Source organism: Sprattus sprattus, assembly GCF_963457725.1.
Source record: "Sprattus sprattus genome assembly, chromosome: 6".
NCBI lineage: Eukaryota > Metazoa > Chordata > Actinopteri > Clupeiformes > Clupeidae > Sprattus > Sprattus sprattus.
The window spans coordinates 18,691,880-18,710,094 of record NC_137925.1 but is presented as its reverse complement, the minus strand read 5'-3'; the positions used below and the strand labels follow the sequence as shown (position 1 = coordinate 18,710,094).

The 18,215-nt window shown below is 45.2% G+C and overlaps 1 protein-coding gene across 1 annotated transcript in view; it reads left to right on the top strand.

The window, feature by feature from the left end:
- Positions 1-5,501: 5,501 nt before the first annotated feature.
- prom1a (prominin 1a) overlaps positions 5,502-18,215 on the top strand; it is a gene marked incomplete at both ends in the record, with an annotated part of 60,993 nt that continues 48,279 nt past the window's right edge. Inside the window, one exon of the mRNA XM_080840884.1 lies at positions 5,502-5,736. Coding sequence (XP_080697010.1) covers positions 5,502-5,736 — 235 coding nt within the window. The remainder of the gene's footprint in view (positions 5,737-18,215) is intronic.

Genomic DNA, 18,215 nt, shown 5'->3' with positions numbered 1-18,215 from the left:
GTTTTTAAGGTAGTCTACATGGAATAAGATACTTTTGGGGAAAAACATACGAAACATTATAGATATATTATCTGGGTCCATGCTGTTTGTTCAAGTGACTGGCTGTCTGATAGTCATATCACACCATGAAATAGTGCAGCATAAGGCTGTGTGTGTTGTTCTTCTGAAGTGAAATGGAAATGATTGAAAAGTAAAGAGCATTTCACTAGATGAAGACAACTATGACTGATTCTGTAGTTATTTTCAACGAACTCAGAGGTATAACACTTAGCTCAGAGATTCTAGCTTGTCAATGGACTTGATTGATGACCATCTTGCCTGCTCAAGCAGCAGATGGTTGCATTGACCAAGGCGTGTCTGTTATACAGAGGTTAGGAAATGGCTGTATACAAGGAGAGAATATGCTTTTGCTGCTGTGGGATATTTTTTATGTTCAGATGAACATGGATTAACTTGTCAGTATGAAAGTCTCACTTTAGAAAAGGCAGATTAGGCGGGAAGGAGTTACCTATCCATAGACTTGATTCACTGATGTTAAAAGTCATCACTAAAGTCACGGCACAGGCACATTCCAGGAAACTCCCTGTTAGGGGGGGTCTTCGGGGGGTCTCACAGGATCCCGGGGAGACACACACCCCACAAATGACAGGCCTTAAAATGGCTTTCAGAACATTCATACAATGAGACCGAGCTAATATATGGAACATTTCCTTATTGTAGCTTATTGATTACAATAATAAACTTTCAGATTTCTACATCCAGTCTCTGGTCTTATGATTGAAAGAAGAGGTGTCGTGAGATCCTACTCTCCACAACACTGCTTCACACATTTTCTGTTAAATATGAAAAGTTGCTACAAGATCTGCTTGAAGCAATACAATTACCTAGCAATTTAGCTATATGCAAATGCGAAGCACACACCAATGGAATAGAAGACATCACAAAAGGAAATGCTTTCGCAGATAAGACAGCCAAGCAGGCAGCTGGTCTGTATCTGACACAAGACACAGAGGATGAGTTTTTGATTAACATGCAACAACAAGCACCCAAAAGTGAACAGGAAAGTTGGATAAAACACGGGGCGACGCTAAAAGATCTTGATATATAAATGGGCAGCAATTTTGAGTCATGTGACGTTACATGTCTCAACAGGGGGGAAGTGTATGACATAATAACTATACGGATTAATAAACTATAAAAAATTTTTTTTTAGTCTTTTAGTTAGCAACGTGAAATTATAAGGTCTGACAATGGCTCACATTTTGTGAATGAGGTGCTGGGCAGAGTGGGACAACAATTAAACATTGATTTGAAAAGGCATTGTGCATACCACCCAGAGTGCTGGGCTTGTCAGAAGACTATGGTAGAAACAGGTAGACAATGGCCTGATTGTTTAGACTTAGTGGCTTTAAGCATATACATTACCCCTGCTCAGGGTCAACCATTGTCAAATCTTTGAAATACTTTACTCCAACTGTAAGAGCCGATCCAGATGACATTCCCACTCTAGCAGATTATGTGATAAGAACTTAACTGACTATGGAATGTAAAGAACCACAATACTGTTCGAGTTTTTTCTGTGTCCCCACAGGAACAAGGCCAGGTGAAGGTGTTCATCAAAGTCATCAAAAGAAAGACTTTGTCTGACGACAGGCGGGAGTGACCATACCAAGTGCTACTGGCCATCCCAACAACGTCAACGCTCCACCTGTATTCACCTGTCACAATGTTAACTTAGATTATTAGTAGGATACACCACTAGCGTTGAGTAGGGTTTAGTGGTTCCCTCGAAGGGGGTTGAGAAATTTAGCTCTTGACCGTCTGATAGTCACCGAATTCGTGCCGAATTCGTGCCGAATTCGAAATTTTACTCAACATAGAAGGGGTGTATCCATTTTTTGGTTTACTGTGTTTCTTGAGTCTTGTTTTATTGTTTTTCTGTAAATTGCATAAATAGTGTAATTCGGTTACAAAAATGTCTAGACTGTTGCTATTAGTGATTACTTTAGGAGTAATTTTGAGTTTATAGTCCTCCACAAGTGTAATTGAGAGAATATATGGCACTGGAGAATGTTACTCACTTGTATTCTACTAATTCATGGGATAGATATGCATCTATGCAAGCGAGCAGACGTAATAAGACTAATTGTTATGTAAATTAATGCAAACTTCTTTATCACACCCTAGACTTGAAGCTAGACCACTCTCATATCAAGCCACGATCTGTGTTGGAGAGAAGTGTGGCCCAGACAGCTGGGGCTACAATACTCCATCTTGTGATGCAAACGGTACCCAGGTGCAGGATGTGTGTAACACGACCCAACCACTAGTAGAGCTAAATACTACATTTTTGATGTCACCTTATGTGATAGTCCATTTTGTATAGTCATTATGTGTTGCAAATAATGGAACAACAAGAGACAGAGACAGTGTAACAAAAATGTTATTCTTACGGATACTGTGTCTTCAAGCACCACTTCCTCATCCAATGTCAGTACATGGGTATATATTGTGCCTTATGTTGGGGTTGGAATGAAAAGCACTGCCCTTCTGACAAGGGTATCCCTACGTTGGGAGAGGTAATGTGGGTGTGTGGTATTAGATGGTAGTCACCTCCCTTCACATTGGGGTTGGCATATGTGCCCCCGCTCAGGTCACGGACCATATTTAAGTTGTTAGTGCGATCTCTCAGCCAGGGTTATCTCGTAAGAAGAGATTTGCTGTTGAGAACCATGACATCATGTGGGGGACTGACATGCCTGATGATAAAAAGATTTGGACCAAGAGTATCAATCAGAGTCATTTTTCTCTGATTCTGTCTCTAGGATTAGGTAGAGTCATGTTAATAATGGAAAGACTTAACTATAGGTTAGGATCATTTGTTAATGTCACCTTAGTCAGCGTGGAAGGCCTTAATGACAAGGTCTCTCAGTTCAGCTGATGGGGCTGAAACAAATAGATTACTGCTAGATTTACTTACTGCTGCTAGTGGAAGGGGTTTGTGTTATGCTGAATGATACCTGGATACCTGATGACGTCCATCTGTGGCTGAAGCCTTACAGCAAATGAGGGCTGTTTGTGATGCTATAACACGTGATAAAGTGGTTGATTTTGGGTGGTTTAATCCGTTTGCTTGGCTCACTTCTAGTACATGGTTGCAAATGATGCCGAAAGTCTGTAATCTTTATACTTTTTTGTATTTTTATGATGTGTATTATTACATGTGTGAAAAGTTCTCATTTCTAGTGTAGTACGTACTTCTGTACGGAGTGTAATGCTATCACAGGAATTTGATGCTCTATTGACTTATCAGGATGATGATGGTTTAGTGTAATGATACCTACGCTATGCAGAAGACTTAAGGAGATGTATAGGTTGATGTCTATACTAGTAGGGTCATGATAAACAGGAGGGAAATGTGAAAGATATATGCTGTATTAGTTTTTTATCATGAGTGTGTTTAAGTCTGTAAATGGATTCTCCATCAGTTTGTTTGTTCTGTTGAAAGGAATGTAGTGTCTGAGAGAAAGAGGGATGTTAAAACTTAGACGCGCCATAAGATGTTTAGAAATAGACTGAGATAGTGATTGAGGATGCCATGTGTTTTGTGAATTCTTCTTTATTGTTGTGTTTGAACTCAGGAAGTTGCCCAGGTTTTGGGCTGAGAGGTCTTAGGTTAAATTCTCATTATTGGAGGGAAAAGACAGGTTGCAAAATCGTTAAGGACCTGGGAGTGGTCAATGTATTTTGTAAACCACTGATGTTCAATAAAAGGTTGTTTTGGTCAGTAGGCAGGCAGAAGCGATTCTCCGCCTAGGATCCAGGGCGTAAAACAATCTGTTAAACTTTACTCTGGTTTGTGGCGTCGTTATTCTAAGTTATTCTAACAAAACTTAGTAAGTGTTTAGGATTTTTCCCTGACAGAAACCCAAATCAGAGACGGCACGTCAACAATTCTGTTTTTTAATTGACTGATCAGGTCGCAAAAAGAAATGCAGAAATGCTACTGGCTGAGGATAGTCCACACAAACAGCATATTAAACTCACTTTTGGCTCCTCGTTACACCAAACGGGGAATGATTCAAGCTCTAAGATAACTCAGGATCCTGGCTTTTGACTGACTTGGTAACACTTTACTTCAACCCTCTGTCATAACCATGTCAAAGATGTCAAGGCAGACACCATATCCTGTCAGAAGACATCAGAGCAGCCAGTGTCCAGTTATGTAACCGTGTCATCTTACCTTTATTGGCAACTGTTGTGACAGCACTCCAATGTTTTTGTTGCTCTGACAGCTGATTAAGACCTCAGTTGATTTGCCACATAAAGTCCTGAGAAGTGTCATGCATGACATGTCAATTACTGATAATGGGAACATGACACCTACACATAATTTCACATGGACTGTCTGATGAGTAATGGCAGGTTATGGTATGACTCATAATATTTTTATTTTATACTTATGATGGGGGAATCATCATGACATCAGGGCACTTGGATGGGTGGACTCAAATGTACCCTAATTGGCTTCTTCTCCTCTGTCCCTGAGTGACCAGTGTCGTTTAAGGGGTGTGTGCCTAAACTTGCTGGAGATTTTGAGTATTCTAAAGACTAACAACCCGAGGTCCTGTTTCTCTCCAAGTCTTCTTTACCACGAAAAATATACAGAAATGTTTTCCAATAATCTCAAGTCAGATTCCTCCACTTCGGAGAGTCAGAGGATGTGCAGAAGTGCAGAAATGACATTGCTGTAATTACACATATAGACTGCGATCCTTTTAACCCCCTACTGAGAATCCTGGTCTGGCCGTCAGTCTGGGAGCTCATCATCTAGCCATCACTTCAGGAAGGATTCAACGCTGCTGCTCGCATGTCTTTCTGTCACCCATTTGAATGATTTAACTTGTGATCAGAATGAATCTTTAATTTGATGCTGGAAGCAATTATACATTAATGTCCCGAACTTTCACAGTTTAGACGAGTTCTTTTAGGTTTCATATTGGATGTTGAATGTTGAAAAGTGAAACGGTTATGTAGATAGCAGCCGCTTCCCTTTTCCACCATCAGGGTGCGCGCTTCCCGCGTGGTCGTTCGCTGCCGTTCTGCCAGCAACAGAATCTAGCCTATCTATCTAGAGGAGGTGGGGTTGCGCAGCGCGCTCACGCAGCCTGCGAGACGCGCCTCCAGCACAGATGCTCGCTCGCCGTTAACTCGGTGCGGAGACGAGGGGTAGCACACTGAGCCTATTGCCTATGCCGCTGAGGAGCGTGCGACTGCGGGAGCGATGAGAATCATGAATCCCTCGCCGGACAGCAGGACATGAGACCCTGCGGTCCACCACTTTCTCCCCCGAGTGCTTTGACCCCTCTTTATTCCCAGTTGCCTTGTAGAATAATTTTACGCGCGGACTAGTCATAGACAGGTTGGAGGTGTTGTTTTCTTGTAGGAAACCAATTCCACCTGGGATTTAGTTTTTATCTAATATCTGGCCGACGAGAAGGATGGCTTGGAAAGCGGGACTGCTGCTCTTGTTTTGGGGCTTGACGTCTGGCGAACTTGATGTCCAAGCAATGGAACTAGAATCCCCCTCATCTCCAGCAAGAACTTTGGATTTCGGCTACGTTCCAGCTGGAGTTTACGAGACCGTGGCCCACTATGAGCCGGGGCCGATAGGGATTCTTTTCCACATGGTCCAAGCTTTCCTCTACGTTGTTCAGCCCAATCCATTCCCTGAAGGTAAGCCCAGTTCTCCTTAGCGCGGTACCGTGGTGATGAGCTCCATGCAGTGACCGGTTGTTTCACTGAAACGAGTTTGAGCGGTGTCGGACTGAATGGCTTCAGTGCGCATCGCTAGCGGCAGCACACAAGCAAGTGTAGGCTAATGTTAGTTAATCCGTTTCACCTCGCACGAATAGCATGAAAATGTGTGCCACGTTCTTGTGAATAGTAATGGGCTGCAGTCTCTCTCACTAGAAAGAGGACACTTTGCGGCTATGATCTGTGTTTTATAAAGCCCTGTAACTTCGCTCATCGCAAATAAGTTATTATGTCTTATGAGTTATGAAACGAGTTTTATTATGCGAGTCATCTTCTGTTGCTTGCAGCTGTCTTAGCCTTCTTAATAATGAAGGCCAATTTCACATTGTTGCTCAAACATATAAAACATTTACTGACACAAAGTATTCTGTGTGAACTACAAGGTTCGTATTTTATTTTACAATCCGCCAAATGGTCTTCACGTTTACGTGCTATGCAATGCAGACCACTAACTGAACTGCAAGCGCAGGTATCAGAATCGCCCACGAGTGACATTGGAGCGAGTACACGTCGTACCTCAGAGCCGTCTCCCTGCGCTCATCAATATACAAATCTGGAGATTAGGCCAGGGGGGCCTGTGACTCACCTTCTTAATGAAATAATCCCATAATCTGCAATGCCATATGTTGCTGCGCTTTTATTTTCCAATGTGCTCCAGTGTGTAACGCCTTGCACTTGGCAAGAATAACGCAACTAGATAGTATTTAATTGGAAATTAATTAGCTTAGACTGATTGTTATGAAATTGATCCCTTTGTTATTCAGGTAGAATATAATATTGATGAGCACAGATGCTTATGCATGCAAGTGATCATGAATTATTATATAGTATGATAGCTTTGAGCCTTTTATAGAGGATAATCTATTTCATATTAATTATTTACTAGCAATATCAGAGAGCCCCTATACTCTCTGTTCGCTACATTAATTGCAAAGCAATCTGTTTGATTTACAGTTTACCTTCGGACCACATAAACCAGTTAAGGCCCACTGTCATACTAAATAGGGCAGTGATAATCCATCTCTTTCTATGAGTAACATGGCGGTCTGGATGGAGTGGACCCACTGAGTAGTGAGAGTAGAGCAGTACGAATATTGCACATGTCCATTGGCGGCCTGTGATTCATCCCCCTGTGTGCAGAACGCATTTCACCGTCCACTGAATATGACATCATATCAGATGCACACGGCTTGCTGGCGCCAAGGCTGCTTTGCCAGGCGTGGTGAGGAGAAGCTGAGGTGTCAGGTGCTGAGATGTGTCAATATTGAGACTTTTTTGTGAGGCGTGGCATGGTGAGGAGAAGGTGAGGCTGATACAGCCTGATGTGCTGAGATATGTGTAAGTAATGAGAGTCCTGTTGGCCCCCTTATGTCCAGAGGGTCTCCATAGCTTGTGTCCTCAGTCCTGGTGAAATCAGACACTTCTTCTTTCATTCTCCTCTGCTTTTTGAAGAGCTCTCTTTTGAAGTCTGCTTCCTCTGTCCACCTTGTGCTCTAGCACGTGTTCCCCGAAGAGTTCCCATCCAAAAAAAACAACTTGGCCTAAAACTATTCTGAGCGCATGTTGCCATTGTCTGTCTGGGATCTAAAAGAGAGGGGGGAAAACTGTTACATAAAAGGACATTTCTTTTCATTATGAGGGCAGTGTGTTCGTTTTTCCTTGTTAATTCATGATTGGTTTCTAAACGGTGCGACAGCTGTTATTTCCTCCAAAAGGAGCTTGAAACCCTTTGAAGTGAAAGTGGACGTTTGCTCAGGAGAAAGAGACATCCCCTACGCTACATCTCTGAACAAACGTCTTTCCACACACACACGCACGCACGCACGCACGAACACACACACACACACACACACACACACACACACACACACACACACACACAAAAACTTCACGTCTCCACAGGTGTTGGCTGCCTCAGGAAGCCTGCACACCAACCTAGGATTAAAAAAAAAAAGAAAAATGAAAAATAAGAGAGCCTGCATTTATGGTGGGTTACAAGCAGAGGCAGTTTCCAGGGAAACAGACTGCTGTAGGCATCATGGCTGGAGTAATGTGTTTTTCTCCCTTCTTTGCCCTACATATGTCGTAGCATGGCAGCATGCCGTGATGTGTGACCTGTGATGGTGCTCCTTGGCATCCTCTGGTTACGGCTGAAGCTCAGTGAATATTTGTCCATTACGAGGTAGAGAGGACTAGCCTGTAGTGTGTGACGCATCATTGTGTAGCCTGCTTTTCCTGGGTTAAGCTCGTCTGTGTCATTGCGTGCAACACTGTCATTTCTCAACCTATGTGTGACCCTAGCATCAACACTGTTTCCAAGCCCCTGGTGCCAGCAGCAGCAGTATCAGTAGCAGAAGGAGTAGCACTAGCACTAGCACTAGCACTAGCAGTAGCAGTAGGAGTAGGAGTAGCAGTAGCAGTAGCAGTAGCAGTAGCAGTAACAGTAGCAGTAGCAGTAGCCGTAACAGTAGCAGTAGCCGTGACAGCAGCTGTGGCAGCAGCAGTGGCAGCAGCAGTGGAAGCGTTAGTGCCAGCGGCAGCAGAAGCAGTAGCCGTATCAGAAGCGGTAGCAATAGCAGTAGTCATAGCAGTAGCCGTTGCTTGCCAGTGGTCAGAAAGCTTCAAATGAAACATTATGCAAATAGTAGGATGTCCACTTAACAGAGACATCCATTGCTCTCTGAACAAAATTAAGGAGATGGCCTAAAGGGTTATTGAAGTTCCCTCACACCTCTGTTTGTGTGATTGTAGTGGAGCGTATGAGATTTTGCTGAGAAAAACCAGTTGAACTCCAACCATCATCCCCATCTTGTTTTTCACCCTCCACCCCACAAGTCTTCTATCCATCGTCTTCCTCAGCCCCCAGTCAGAGAGGAGGGTAATGCTGAGGCCATGCTCTCCTCTGGAGGACAGGAGACAGCTGGGTTTGATTGGCGCTGGAGGAGGCAGTGGGGGGTGATGGGAGATCCACAGATGGCATCTCGCCTGGCAGAGCTGCAGGCCTCCCCTCTGCCTGCCTTGACCCCTGCTCAACCCCCCCCCCCCCCCTCCCCCCCTCCCGATGTCGTCCGGGAGTCCAGGCCCCAGGCCGACACTCAGCTCAGCTGGCCAGTGGGTTCCACACACACACACACACTCACACGTATGGACGTACACTCTCTCCCACACACACACACACACACACACACACACACACACAAAACATACATTTATACATTCATGCATATACACAGAATACACACTCATGCGTACACACAAACACACACACACAGATGTGCAGATCCAAAGACACACATAAATACACATACATGAACACTTAAACAAGCATGTGAACACAGAAACTCCACTCGCAAACACTCTTGGAGCGCCGCAGGAAGAAGCTCTTAATTTGTTTTCGTCTGGAAAAGAAATGACTTGGTTGCAGAATATGGTCATCTCTCTCTTTCCCTCTCTCTCTCTCTCTTTCTCAGTCACGCACACACACACACAAGCACACACACTCACACACTCTCTCAGACCACTGGCCCTTTCTCCAAGCTGACCTCTGCCCATGCCAAATGAGTTTGCCGTGATGAATATGCATGGCAAGACCTTAGGATTCTCCCGATTCAGCATTCCTCCTCTCCCCTTTGACCCCTCTGTAGTCCACCTGCAAATCAAAAAGATGCCTCACATGTCATCCATACACACCTCAGGACCACAGACCCCCACAGCGAAGCGGGCAGCCATCAGCCGTGCGTGTATCCTTATATCCTCTTCTGTTCTTGGGCAGAGATTCGTCCTTGCCATTGTCAGCTCTCCCCGCCCCGGGCAGTCCATGCAGAATGCAGAGGCAGAGAGAGAGATGAGAAGGAGAGACAGAGGGAGAGAGAGAGAGAGAGAGACAGAGAGAGAGAGATAGAGAGAGAGAGAGAGAGAGAGAGACAGAGAGCGAGAGACAGAGGGAGAGGGAGAGAGAGAGATGTTTTTACCATTAACGAAATGTGACAGAATAAGAAATTCACTTGATTACGTTTGTTATCAAGAGCACAGGAGAATTAGAGCTGTTTTATGCATGCAGTTTGTGTCAGAGGGGATGGGGGCTGTGATAGTGGCGATGGGAAGGAGGGTTTGTGTCAGAGGGGATGGGGGCGATGGGAAGGAGGTTGTTTCTTGGTATCTCGCCTGTCACTCTGGCTCTTGTCAGCGTGGTGACTTTGGTGCCCAAGGCAGCGGCACATCCGGCCTGGGGACTCCCCCGAGCATCGGCTTCAGCCGACATGATGCCATCCCCAGCGCTCAGGGGGCCTCGTGCTGCCATCCTGTCAGCTATCTAAACCCGTTTCCAGGGATGCGCTCGCGAAACCTGCCTCGATGTGTTTGTTTTTCTTCTTCCGCCCTGATTCTATTTTTACAGCCTGAGCATTTTGCAGTTTCAATGGATGACATTAAAAAAGACAAATCGCTTAGTTAGAGTGAGTAAATCCCCAACACAAACCCAAACATGCCCTGCCGGCTGCAATCAGCAAGTGAGAAGAGAACAAGAAGAGTGAGGCCTACTGCGGTGAGGTCCCTAAAAGCCCTTCTGCTGCCATCAGCGCTGTGGACAGGAGTAGGACCAGGACCAGGTCGGTGTGCCTTGGGCATCGGCAAACCCATTAAGAGCCATCAACTCAGCTGATCTAGGATCTGCGGTAATGGAAGCAGACATGTGACTGAGGCGCCCTGGGCAGACACTAAAGACTGCGGTTGGACGTAGGCTCTGCACAGTGTGGCCTATGACGTTGTGAGCATTTACACTTGATTGGCGTGTGTCTGCTTAAGGCTTGTTGGAAAAATAAACAAAGATGGGGGTACATGCGGCATGGATTGAACACAGAAGCATAAATCAGCCTTATGAAGCGTGTGTGTTGTGTAGTTTTGTTATCGCAGCCCTTTTTTCTGAGATCTGCGAATAGAGGTATTTGTCTTTCAGTAACCCGTAATTCTTTCCTTGCCTTTACAGGCTTTCTGAGAAATTACACCACATCACCAACAATCCCTATCAAACCACCACACACACACAGACACACACACACACACACACACACACACACAAGCACACACACACACACACACACACACACACACACACACAAACACACACACACACACACACGCACACACACACACACATACACACACGCACGCACACACACACACACACACACACACACACACACACACACACACACACACACACACACACACACACACACACACACAGACTGATATGACTTGGTTGCCTGCCAACTGGTGGAAGCACTTTAGGAAGATTAGATTGCGTCTGTGGCTGTGTCTGGTCAGTAGAGTATCTGAGTATCAGGTGAAGGAAGAGACCAGTGGTTTCTCGAAACATCAGTTCAGGGCTCTCAGTGCTGTGGTTTGAAATAATCATTATAACAGCCATCCTCCATTCCGCTGTGTGTGTCAGAGTGGTTTACGCTATGTGAGACTGTATGTAGTCGACTTGTGGGTGAAGGAAAATGCCCTTTTACCTGGACCCTCCACAAAAGGTACTCCCATTCAATCTAAAGTGATACGGTACACTCAACTTAAGTGTCTTTTAGCAATCTAAAGTGATACTGTACACTCACATAAGTGTCTTTTAGCAGGACACAGAGCCCTTTGAGTTGAAACTCAAATAATTTGTTTACACCGTACACTAGAAAGGTACATTTACCTACAAGCCGGTTCTTCCTGAAGAGAGCCGTGTCCCACCCTGAAGACTTCTGGGTTTGTTTGTGTTGAAACTCAACATGACCTGGTGAGAGTCTGGGACTTGGGTTACCGTTGGGAAGACTAAAGCCCTATCACATGCATATAATAGATACACAATTTTTTACCTTTTGTCTTGATGTACAGTGGTGGCCAAAATTATTAGAACACTAGACATATTTAAGAGTTTTCAGTTGTTTTTGTTGAATTGGCCATTAAAATACCCTAAAAACGTATGAAATATCTACAAAGTCATCATTATGCTCTATAAACCATAGAATAGAGCCATCATAATGAGATTTAGGTCATTTTCCGTACAAAAACAAGCTAGGCCTATTTCACTGTCAATTTTACACAATCATGTTCCTGCACAGAAGAAGCCAAATTACTTGTGTAATCATTGTCAGGTGTTATTGTGGTTAAATGGATGGTGTTGCAAGAGTCTTAGGACACAGCTCGGCGATTCTTTTGAATGTACAAGGCCTATCCTGCTCATTAAGTGATTGGTAACATCAGGGTTTTGTCACTGAGGCCACACCACCAAATGGTATAGATCCAAAGCCTCTAGAAGCAGTCTTGAAGCACATGATGCTCTTTGAACATGGCTAAGGTGAAGAAGGAGCTAACAAATGAGCAACGGGTTCGAATAAAGGCTTTTTTTATGCTGGCTGGAGTAACTGCCGCATAGCCAAGGACTTGAGATGCAGTCCAAGCACTGTAAAGTACACTTTAGACAACCATGGCACCAGAACCGAAAGGGGAGAGGTTTCAAAAAGAAACTTTCAGACACACAAGTGAAGCATCTCAAAATTCTCAGTCTTCAGGACCGAAGAAAGACTTTACAAGAACTGTGTGACGAGATCAACATCACAATGAGTAATGGTGCAACAGTGTCTTCAAGAACTGTCCGTCAGACACTGGGAGAAGAAGGACTTTTTGGCAGAATAGCAGCAAAGAAATATTACTGAAAGAGAACAATTGAGTGTAACGCCTGAAATTTGCAAAAGAACACAAGAAATGGACAAAGAAAGATTGGTTTAAGTGTTGTGTACTGATGAGTCCAGGTCTGAATAGTTTGGCAACAAGCAAAGCGTGTATGTTCCACGAAGTGAGGGGGAGGGATATAAAAATGAGTGTCTCTTGCCAACAGTTAAACAAGGAGGGGGTAGTATTATAGTGTGGGGTGCAATTTAAGCCTCAGGAACAGGTGACTTTGGCTAAATTGATGGCATCATGGATACAAAAGTATACCACAACATTCTGGTGAGGCACGGATTTCCTTCTTGGAGACATCTTATTGAGCCTGGATTTATTTTCCAAGAGGACAATGACCCTAAACATTATTTTAACTATTGCCGGATCTACTGGCGACAAGGAATCTGCTGGAACACTGAAAATGATGGACCGGCCCTCTCAAAGTCCGGACTTCAAACCCAGCAAGCAAATTCGGGGCAAGTTGGAAAATAAACTCGACAGATCTATTGTAAATTCCAAGGAAAGCCTTTGGCTTGAGTTGCAGAAGGCATGGGATAACATTTGTGTTGAAGTTCTCAAGAAATATATGACTCTATGCCAGAGAGATGTGCTGCTGTAATTGCTGCAAAAGGTGGGCGTACCACATATTAAAGTTAAAAGTGGATAAAAAAAGTAGGACTCACTTCATCTGATATTTGTTGTGCTCAGAACAGCCATCTGCATGTTTCATGAACATTATGAAATTAAATCATGTTTTGGAGGCAAAAAAAAGGTAATTATTCTCAGATCTGTCAGGTGTTCTAATAATTTTGGCCACCACTGTACGTCTCAAGAGCATGGTCAAGTGCACCTTTGTCTTCAGTTGGTCCCTTTGTTCATAATCTCAACACAGTAGCCAGCCACTAGTCATTTTCTGTGGCACAAATAGGCCCAATGTCTTGCTGTGTTTCTAGTTGGGTAAGGCTTGGCATAGGAGCAGGACTCTAATGTTCCCCTTGGCCCGGTGTCGTCTCTGTTGGCCCATTGGTGGAGGACCACTGCACGGTGTCATCTCTGCCACCCCATTGGTGGAGGACCACTGCCCGGTGTCGTCTCTGCCGCCCCATTGGTGGAGGACCACTGAGCACCGGAGATGAGGGTTGTCATAACTCTTTAGGCTCCTGCTGTCTATGTTATAGTCCCATTTGCATTCAAACCCCTAGAAGAAAGTTTTCCGTGCCACAGCATTCAAGTGTAGTATTATGGGATGCCTGGTGGAAACCCGGCAGGTATTTTGTTGCCAGGGGGATGGTGAGGGGGTGCTGGAGGGATGGGGAAGCAGCCAAAAACCTGCTCCTGAATGAACCAGCTGTTAGACTGGCCTCTGTGACCTGCTGTTTCTCCTGCTTACTCTGTCTGTCGTTCCTCTCTCACTCGCTCCCTTTCTCCCTCTCCCTTTCACTCACTCTCTCTCTCTCCGTCTCTCTATCTCTTTCTCTCTAAGTCTACTTCCTCTCTCCTCTTTTTTTAACACCCACACCTCTCTTTTTTCTCTTTTCCTTTTTCACACACAGTCTCACACAGACACACATCTCTCTATCTCTCTCTCGCTCGCTCTCTCTCTCTCTCTCTGCTCTGTGTGGGTTGAATTTCGCTGCAGAGAGAAACAAAAAAAGCCCTGAACTCGGGGAGCGCTGAAAGGAGCAGCGATCCCAGAATGCCCGCCCGTTACGCAACGTTTCTCATTGTGGCAGCAGCAGCCATTCAGTGCCTCAGATCCACATTCACCAGAGTGCGTCAGCGCCACAGACCACCTCGGCCTCGCTCACGGAAACCGGCATTCTTTAAAACACACATCGCACAAACACACTCTTGCAAAGAATGGTCTTCTCAACCTGTCCCTAAAGAAGAATCGTTGTGTTCTTCCTACATAAACCCTATCGTGATGTTACATTAGAATGATTTTCCCAATTAAAAGTAAGGCGAAGAGAACGGTGGTTCCCAGAAGGGTTCCACGTAGACCCTAACATCACGGTGCTGGATTTAGAGCCTTATAAGGGTGTATCGGCGGAGACTAACTCAAGAGATGTTTGCTCTAACGGTGCCAAGCTTCAGTCCTGGGTAAAGATGTAGTGCTAGGGCCGTCAGCCCTCCTAATGAAGCTTGGTGTTTTTCAACAAGTAAGATGTGTGTCACAGAGGGGAGTCATTATATTTTGCAGTGGGAAGTGGAGTTGAAGGAGCCTCCAACTGAAAACACCCTGCTGCCTGACCAGTACGCTCTGCAGGGGATGTGAAGTGTTTTTCATTATGTTGAGATGTTTGTGCAACAGTCTTCTCTCAACAACCAACTCTAGGGGCTCCAGAGTAGTCCCCAGCACAAAGAAAGTAGTCTCCAGAGTAGTCTCCAGCACAGAGTAGTCTCCAGCACAGAGCCAGCCTTCTTTATCAGCTCACTCAGTTTCTTAGTGTCACTGGCTCTGATGCTGCTCCCCTAACAGATGGCTGCAAAGAAAATTGCACTTTCAACAACTGACTGGTGAAAGATATGCAATATCTTGCAGTCCACATTGAAGGACCTGAAATTCCTCAAGAAGTAGTCTACTCTGTCCCTTCCTGTTGACAGCCTCAGTGCCTCATTTCCAGTTCAGTCTGTTGTCAAGGTGAAGAACTAGATTTGTAGCCCTCCACCTATTCTACCAGGATGGAAATGGTGTTCAGCTTAGTCCTGGTCTTCCTAAAATTCACAACAATTTTCTCCATCTTGGCCACATTTAATAGGAGGTGGTTGTTCCCACAACACACCACCAAGGGGTCCACCTGTTCCCTGTACTCAGTCTTCAAGACCAACTTTAGTCATCTGAAAGTTTCTGCAGATGACAGGACTCCGAGTTGTATTGGATGTTTGAGGTATGTAGGGTGAACAGGAAAGTGCGGTCTGTCCCTTCATGTGTGTGTGTCTGTGACTGTGACTGTGTATGTGTGTGTGTGTGTGTGTGTGTGTGTGTGTGTGTGTGTGTGTGTGTGTGTGTGTGTCTGTCTGTGTGTGTGTGTGTGTGTGTGTGTGTGTGTGTGTGTGTGTGTGTGTGTCTGTCTGTCTGTCTGTCTGTCTGTCTGTCTGTCTGTCTGTCTGTCTGTGTGTCTGTGTGTCTGTCTGTCTGTCTGTCAGGTAGTCAGACAGAGCTGGCAGCTGAGCAGTAGAGCTGAGCAGTGCCAGTGTGTTACGAGGGCACTGCCCCTGGCGACGGTGATGATGACAACGACGAAGACGTTTACTGGGTCCCGGGTCCTCCCTGCCAGGGCACCGCCTATGTGGGTCAGAGGACCAGAAAAAGAAACAGGAAGTGAGGAAGAAAACGAAGGAGAGGTTGGAGTGGAGAAGCAAACGATGTGTGAGGATTTGGCTGAAAAGAGGATAGGGAGAGAAAGGAAGGGAGAGAGAGAAAAGAAGATAGTAAGAAAGTACAGAAATAGAGGAGGAGAGAAATAGTGATATAGGTGCTAGTAGGAAGAGAGAGAGGGATAGAGAGAGGTCAGAGAGAGAGTGTGAGAGATAGGAAGAGAGAGAGAGGTTTAACAGAAAAAAGAGTATGTGTATGTGTATGTGTATGTGTATGTGTATGTGTATGTGTATGTGTATGTGTATGTGTATGTGTATGTGTATGTGTATGTGTATGTGTATGTGTGTGTATGTGTGTGTGCGTGTAGTGTGTGTTTTTCTGGGTGTGTGTGAACATGTGTGTGTTTGTGTGTGTGTGTGTGCTTGTGTGTGCGTGTGTGTGTGTGTGTGTGTGTGTGTGTGTGTGTGTGTGTGTCCTTGCAGCCAGGCGGCTTGAATCTCCAGATGATGTGTCAGACCGGCGCAGGAAGCACAGCGCCGTGTCTGAATCCAATTTATATCCCCAGCGGTGCCGTGCCGTGTCACACATCTCTCACTGCCAACACTGCCACCGCCATTACAGGCTGCTTGGCCACGGCCCAGAATACCCCTGGTCTTCCTTAAGATCCCCACCTATCACATTTAGATGATATTGATAGTGTCCATTCACTTCTATACGTGTACAGCACAGTGTGTCTCTCTACACAATGTGATGACTCAGAGACATGGCATAAAATAGCCCTCCACTGGAGACCTGAGATGATCATATGCATCATTCCTGCAGCTAGGGAGGGGAAGGCCAGTGGTTGCTCTGGTTATCTACATTCAGAGCGAACCCTGCCTCTCCTCTGCGTATTGTTTCCCTGTGAGAGTTGATGACACAGCTGTCTGAGTCTTACCTCTGGCGCGTGTGGAGTGGTGTGTGTGGATCGAGTTAAACCACCGCCCCCCTGCCCCCTCGATCGATACCCCTCCCCACTGCAGTATTTATCAGAAGCCCTCTGTCTGTCCGTCACCATGGCCACAGCAGCCAGGTGTAAGCTGACAGTAATCAGATTGGATTGTGTTCACCTCTCAGGATTGAGTGAGTGATGTGTGTGTGTGTGTATGTGTGTGTGTGTGTAGTGTGTGATAAATACCCTGATGCCCCCTCGCCCCTCCTTTTTGCCCCGGTCAGCATGAAAGGGAGAATAGTCCCAGCCTGATTAACTCTCTCAAATCCGCTGTCTTTCCTTCTGGACTGTTCCGTGTCCAGGCAAGGAGAGTAAAGAGCTGATTAGAGGGGCCTTGTGTCTTTCCCTGGGTTTCATGTACACTCTGCCCTCTGCTCATGGTTACACTGTAGCCTGGGTTTCATGTACACTCTGCCCTCTGCTCATGGTTACACTGTAGCCTGTAGTGATGCGCGAGAGGGCGTTATTTTAACACCCGCCCCAACCCGACCCAAGAAATTTTCCAAACCGCCCCGCCCGACCCGTGGGGAATTCTGAAGCGGCCCGCCCGACCCGCCCAATTTGACCCGCAAAAAAAAAAAAATAATAGTAACAACAAATACAATAAAAAGCCTGGGGCTGAGGGTTATGCTTAATTTAAAACGTAACTAAATGAGAAGGATTTGCGCTAAATTCGCATTATTGTGAAACTTCAACGGCAGGTCTACATCAAACAACAACAACAACGACAGCTTTACGCAATTATTTATTGAAGAACTGTTAACAAATGCGTGGAAGACATAGCCTATGTCTATGAATGTCGTAACAGATTTGATGTAGCCTACCTGTTTTATGCCCATCATATTTGTACAGCGCCTCACATTGAAGACACATGACATAGGCTGCAATGGTGTCATCGGACAGCACGACTTGTCCAAATGTTTCCCACACCTTGCTCTTTTGGTCGGCTTTCCGTACAACCTTTGCATCGCCTTTTTTAATCTTCTCTCTTATTAAGTAAGCCAATATTGGAGTCCTCCTAGAAGTTTTGGCGGTGCAAACAAAAACTACGGATGGCGTGTTGGGATAAACTAACCGGAGCTGTATCTTAAACTATACCATTCTAAAAGGTAACATAATTTTACAAAATATAAAGTATAGAATAAAATGTGAGGTGGACACCCATGTTATGTAGCCTAACTCAGACGACTAGCAGGAGTGGGAGCTTTGAGTGCAATAACTTTGTGACAGTGGGATGTATGCAATTGATAAGTTTTGTAGGCTAACGCAAAATTGCGATTTCACCTATGTATTCCAAAAGTTCCGGGTTGCGGGTCTTGAATATTTTGACCCGCCCCACCCGAACCCGCGATACTTAGAGAAATCTGCTACCCAACC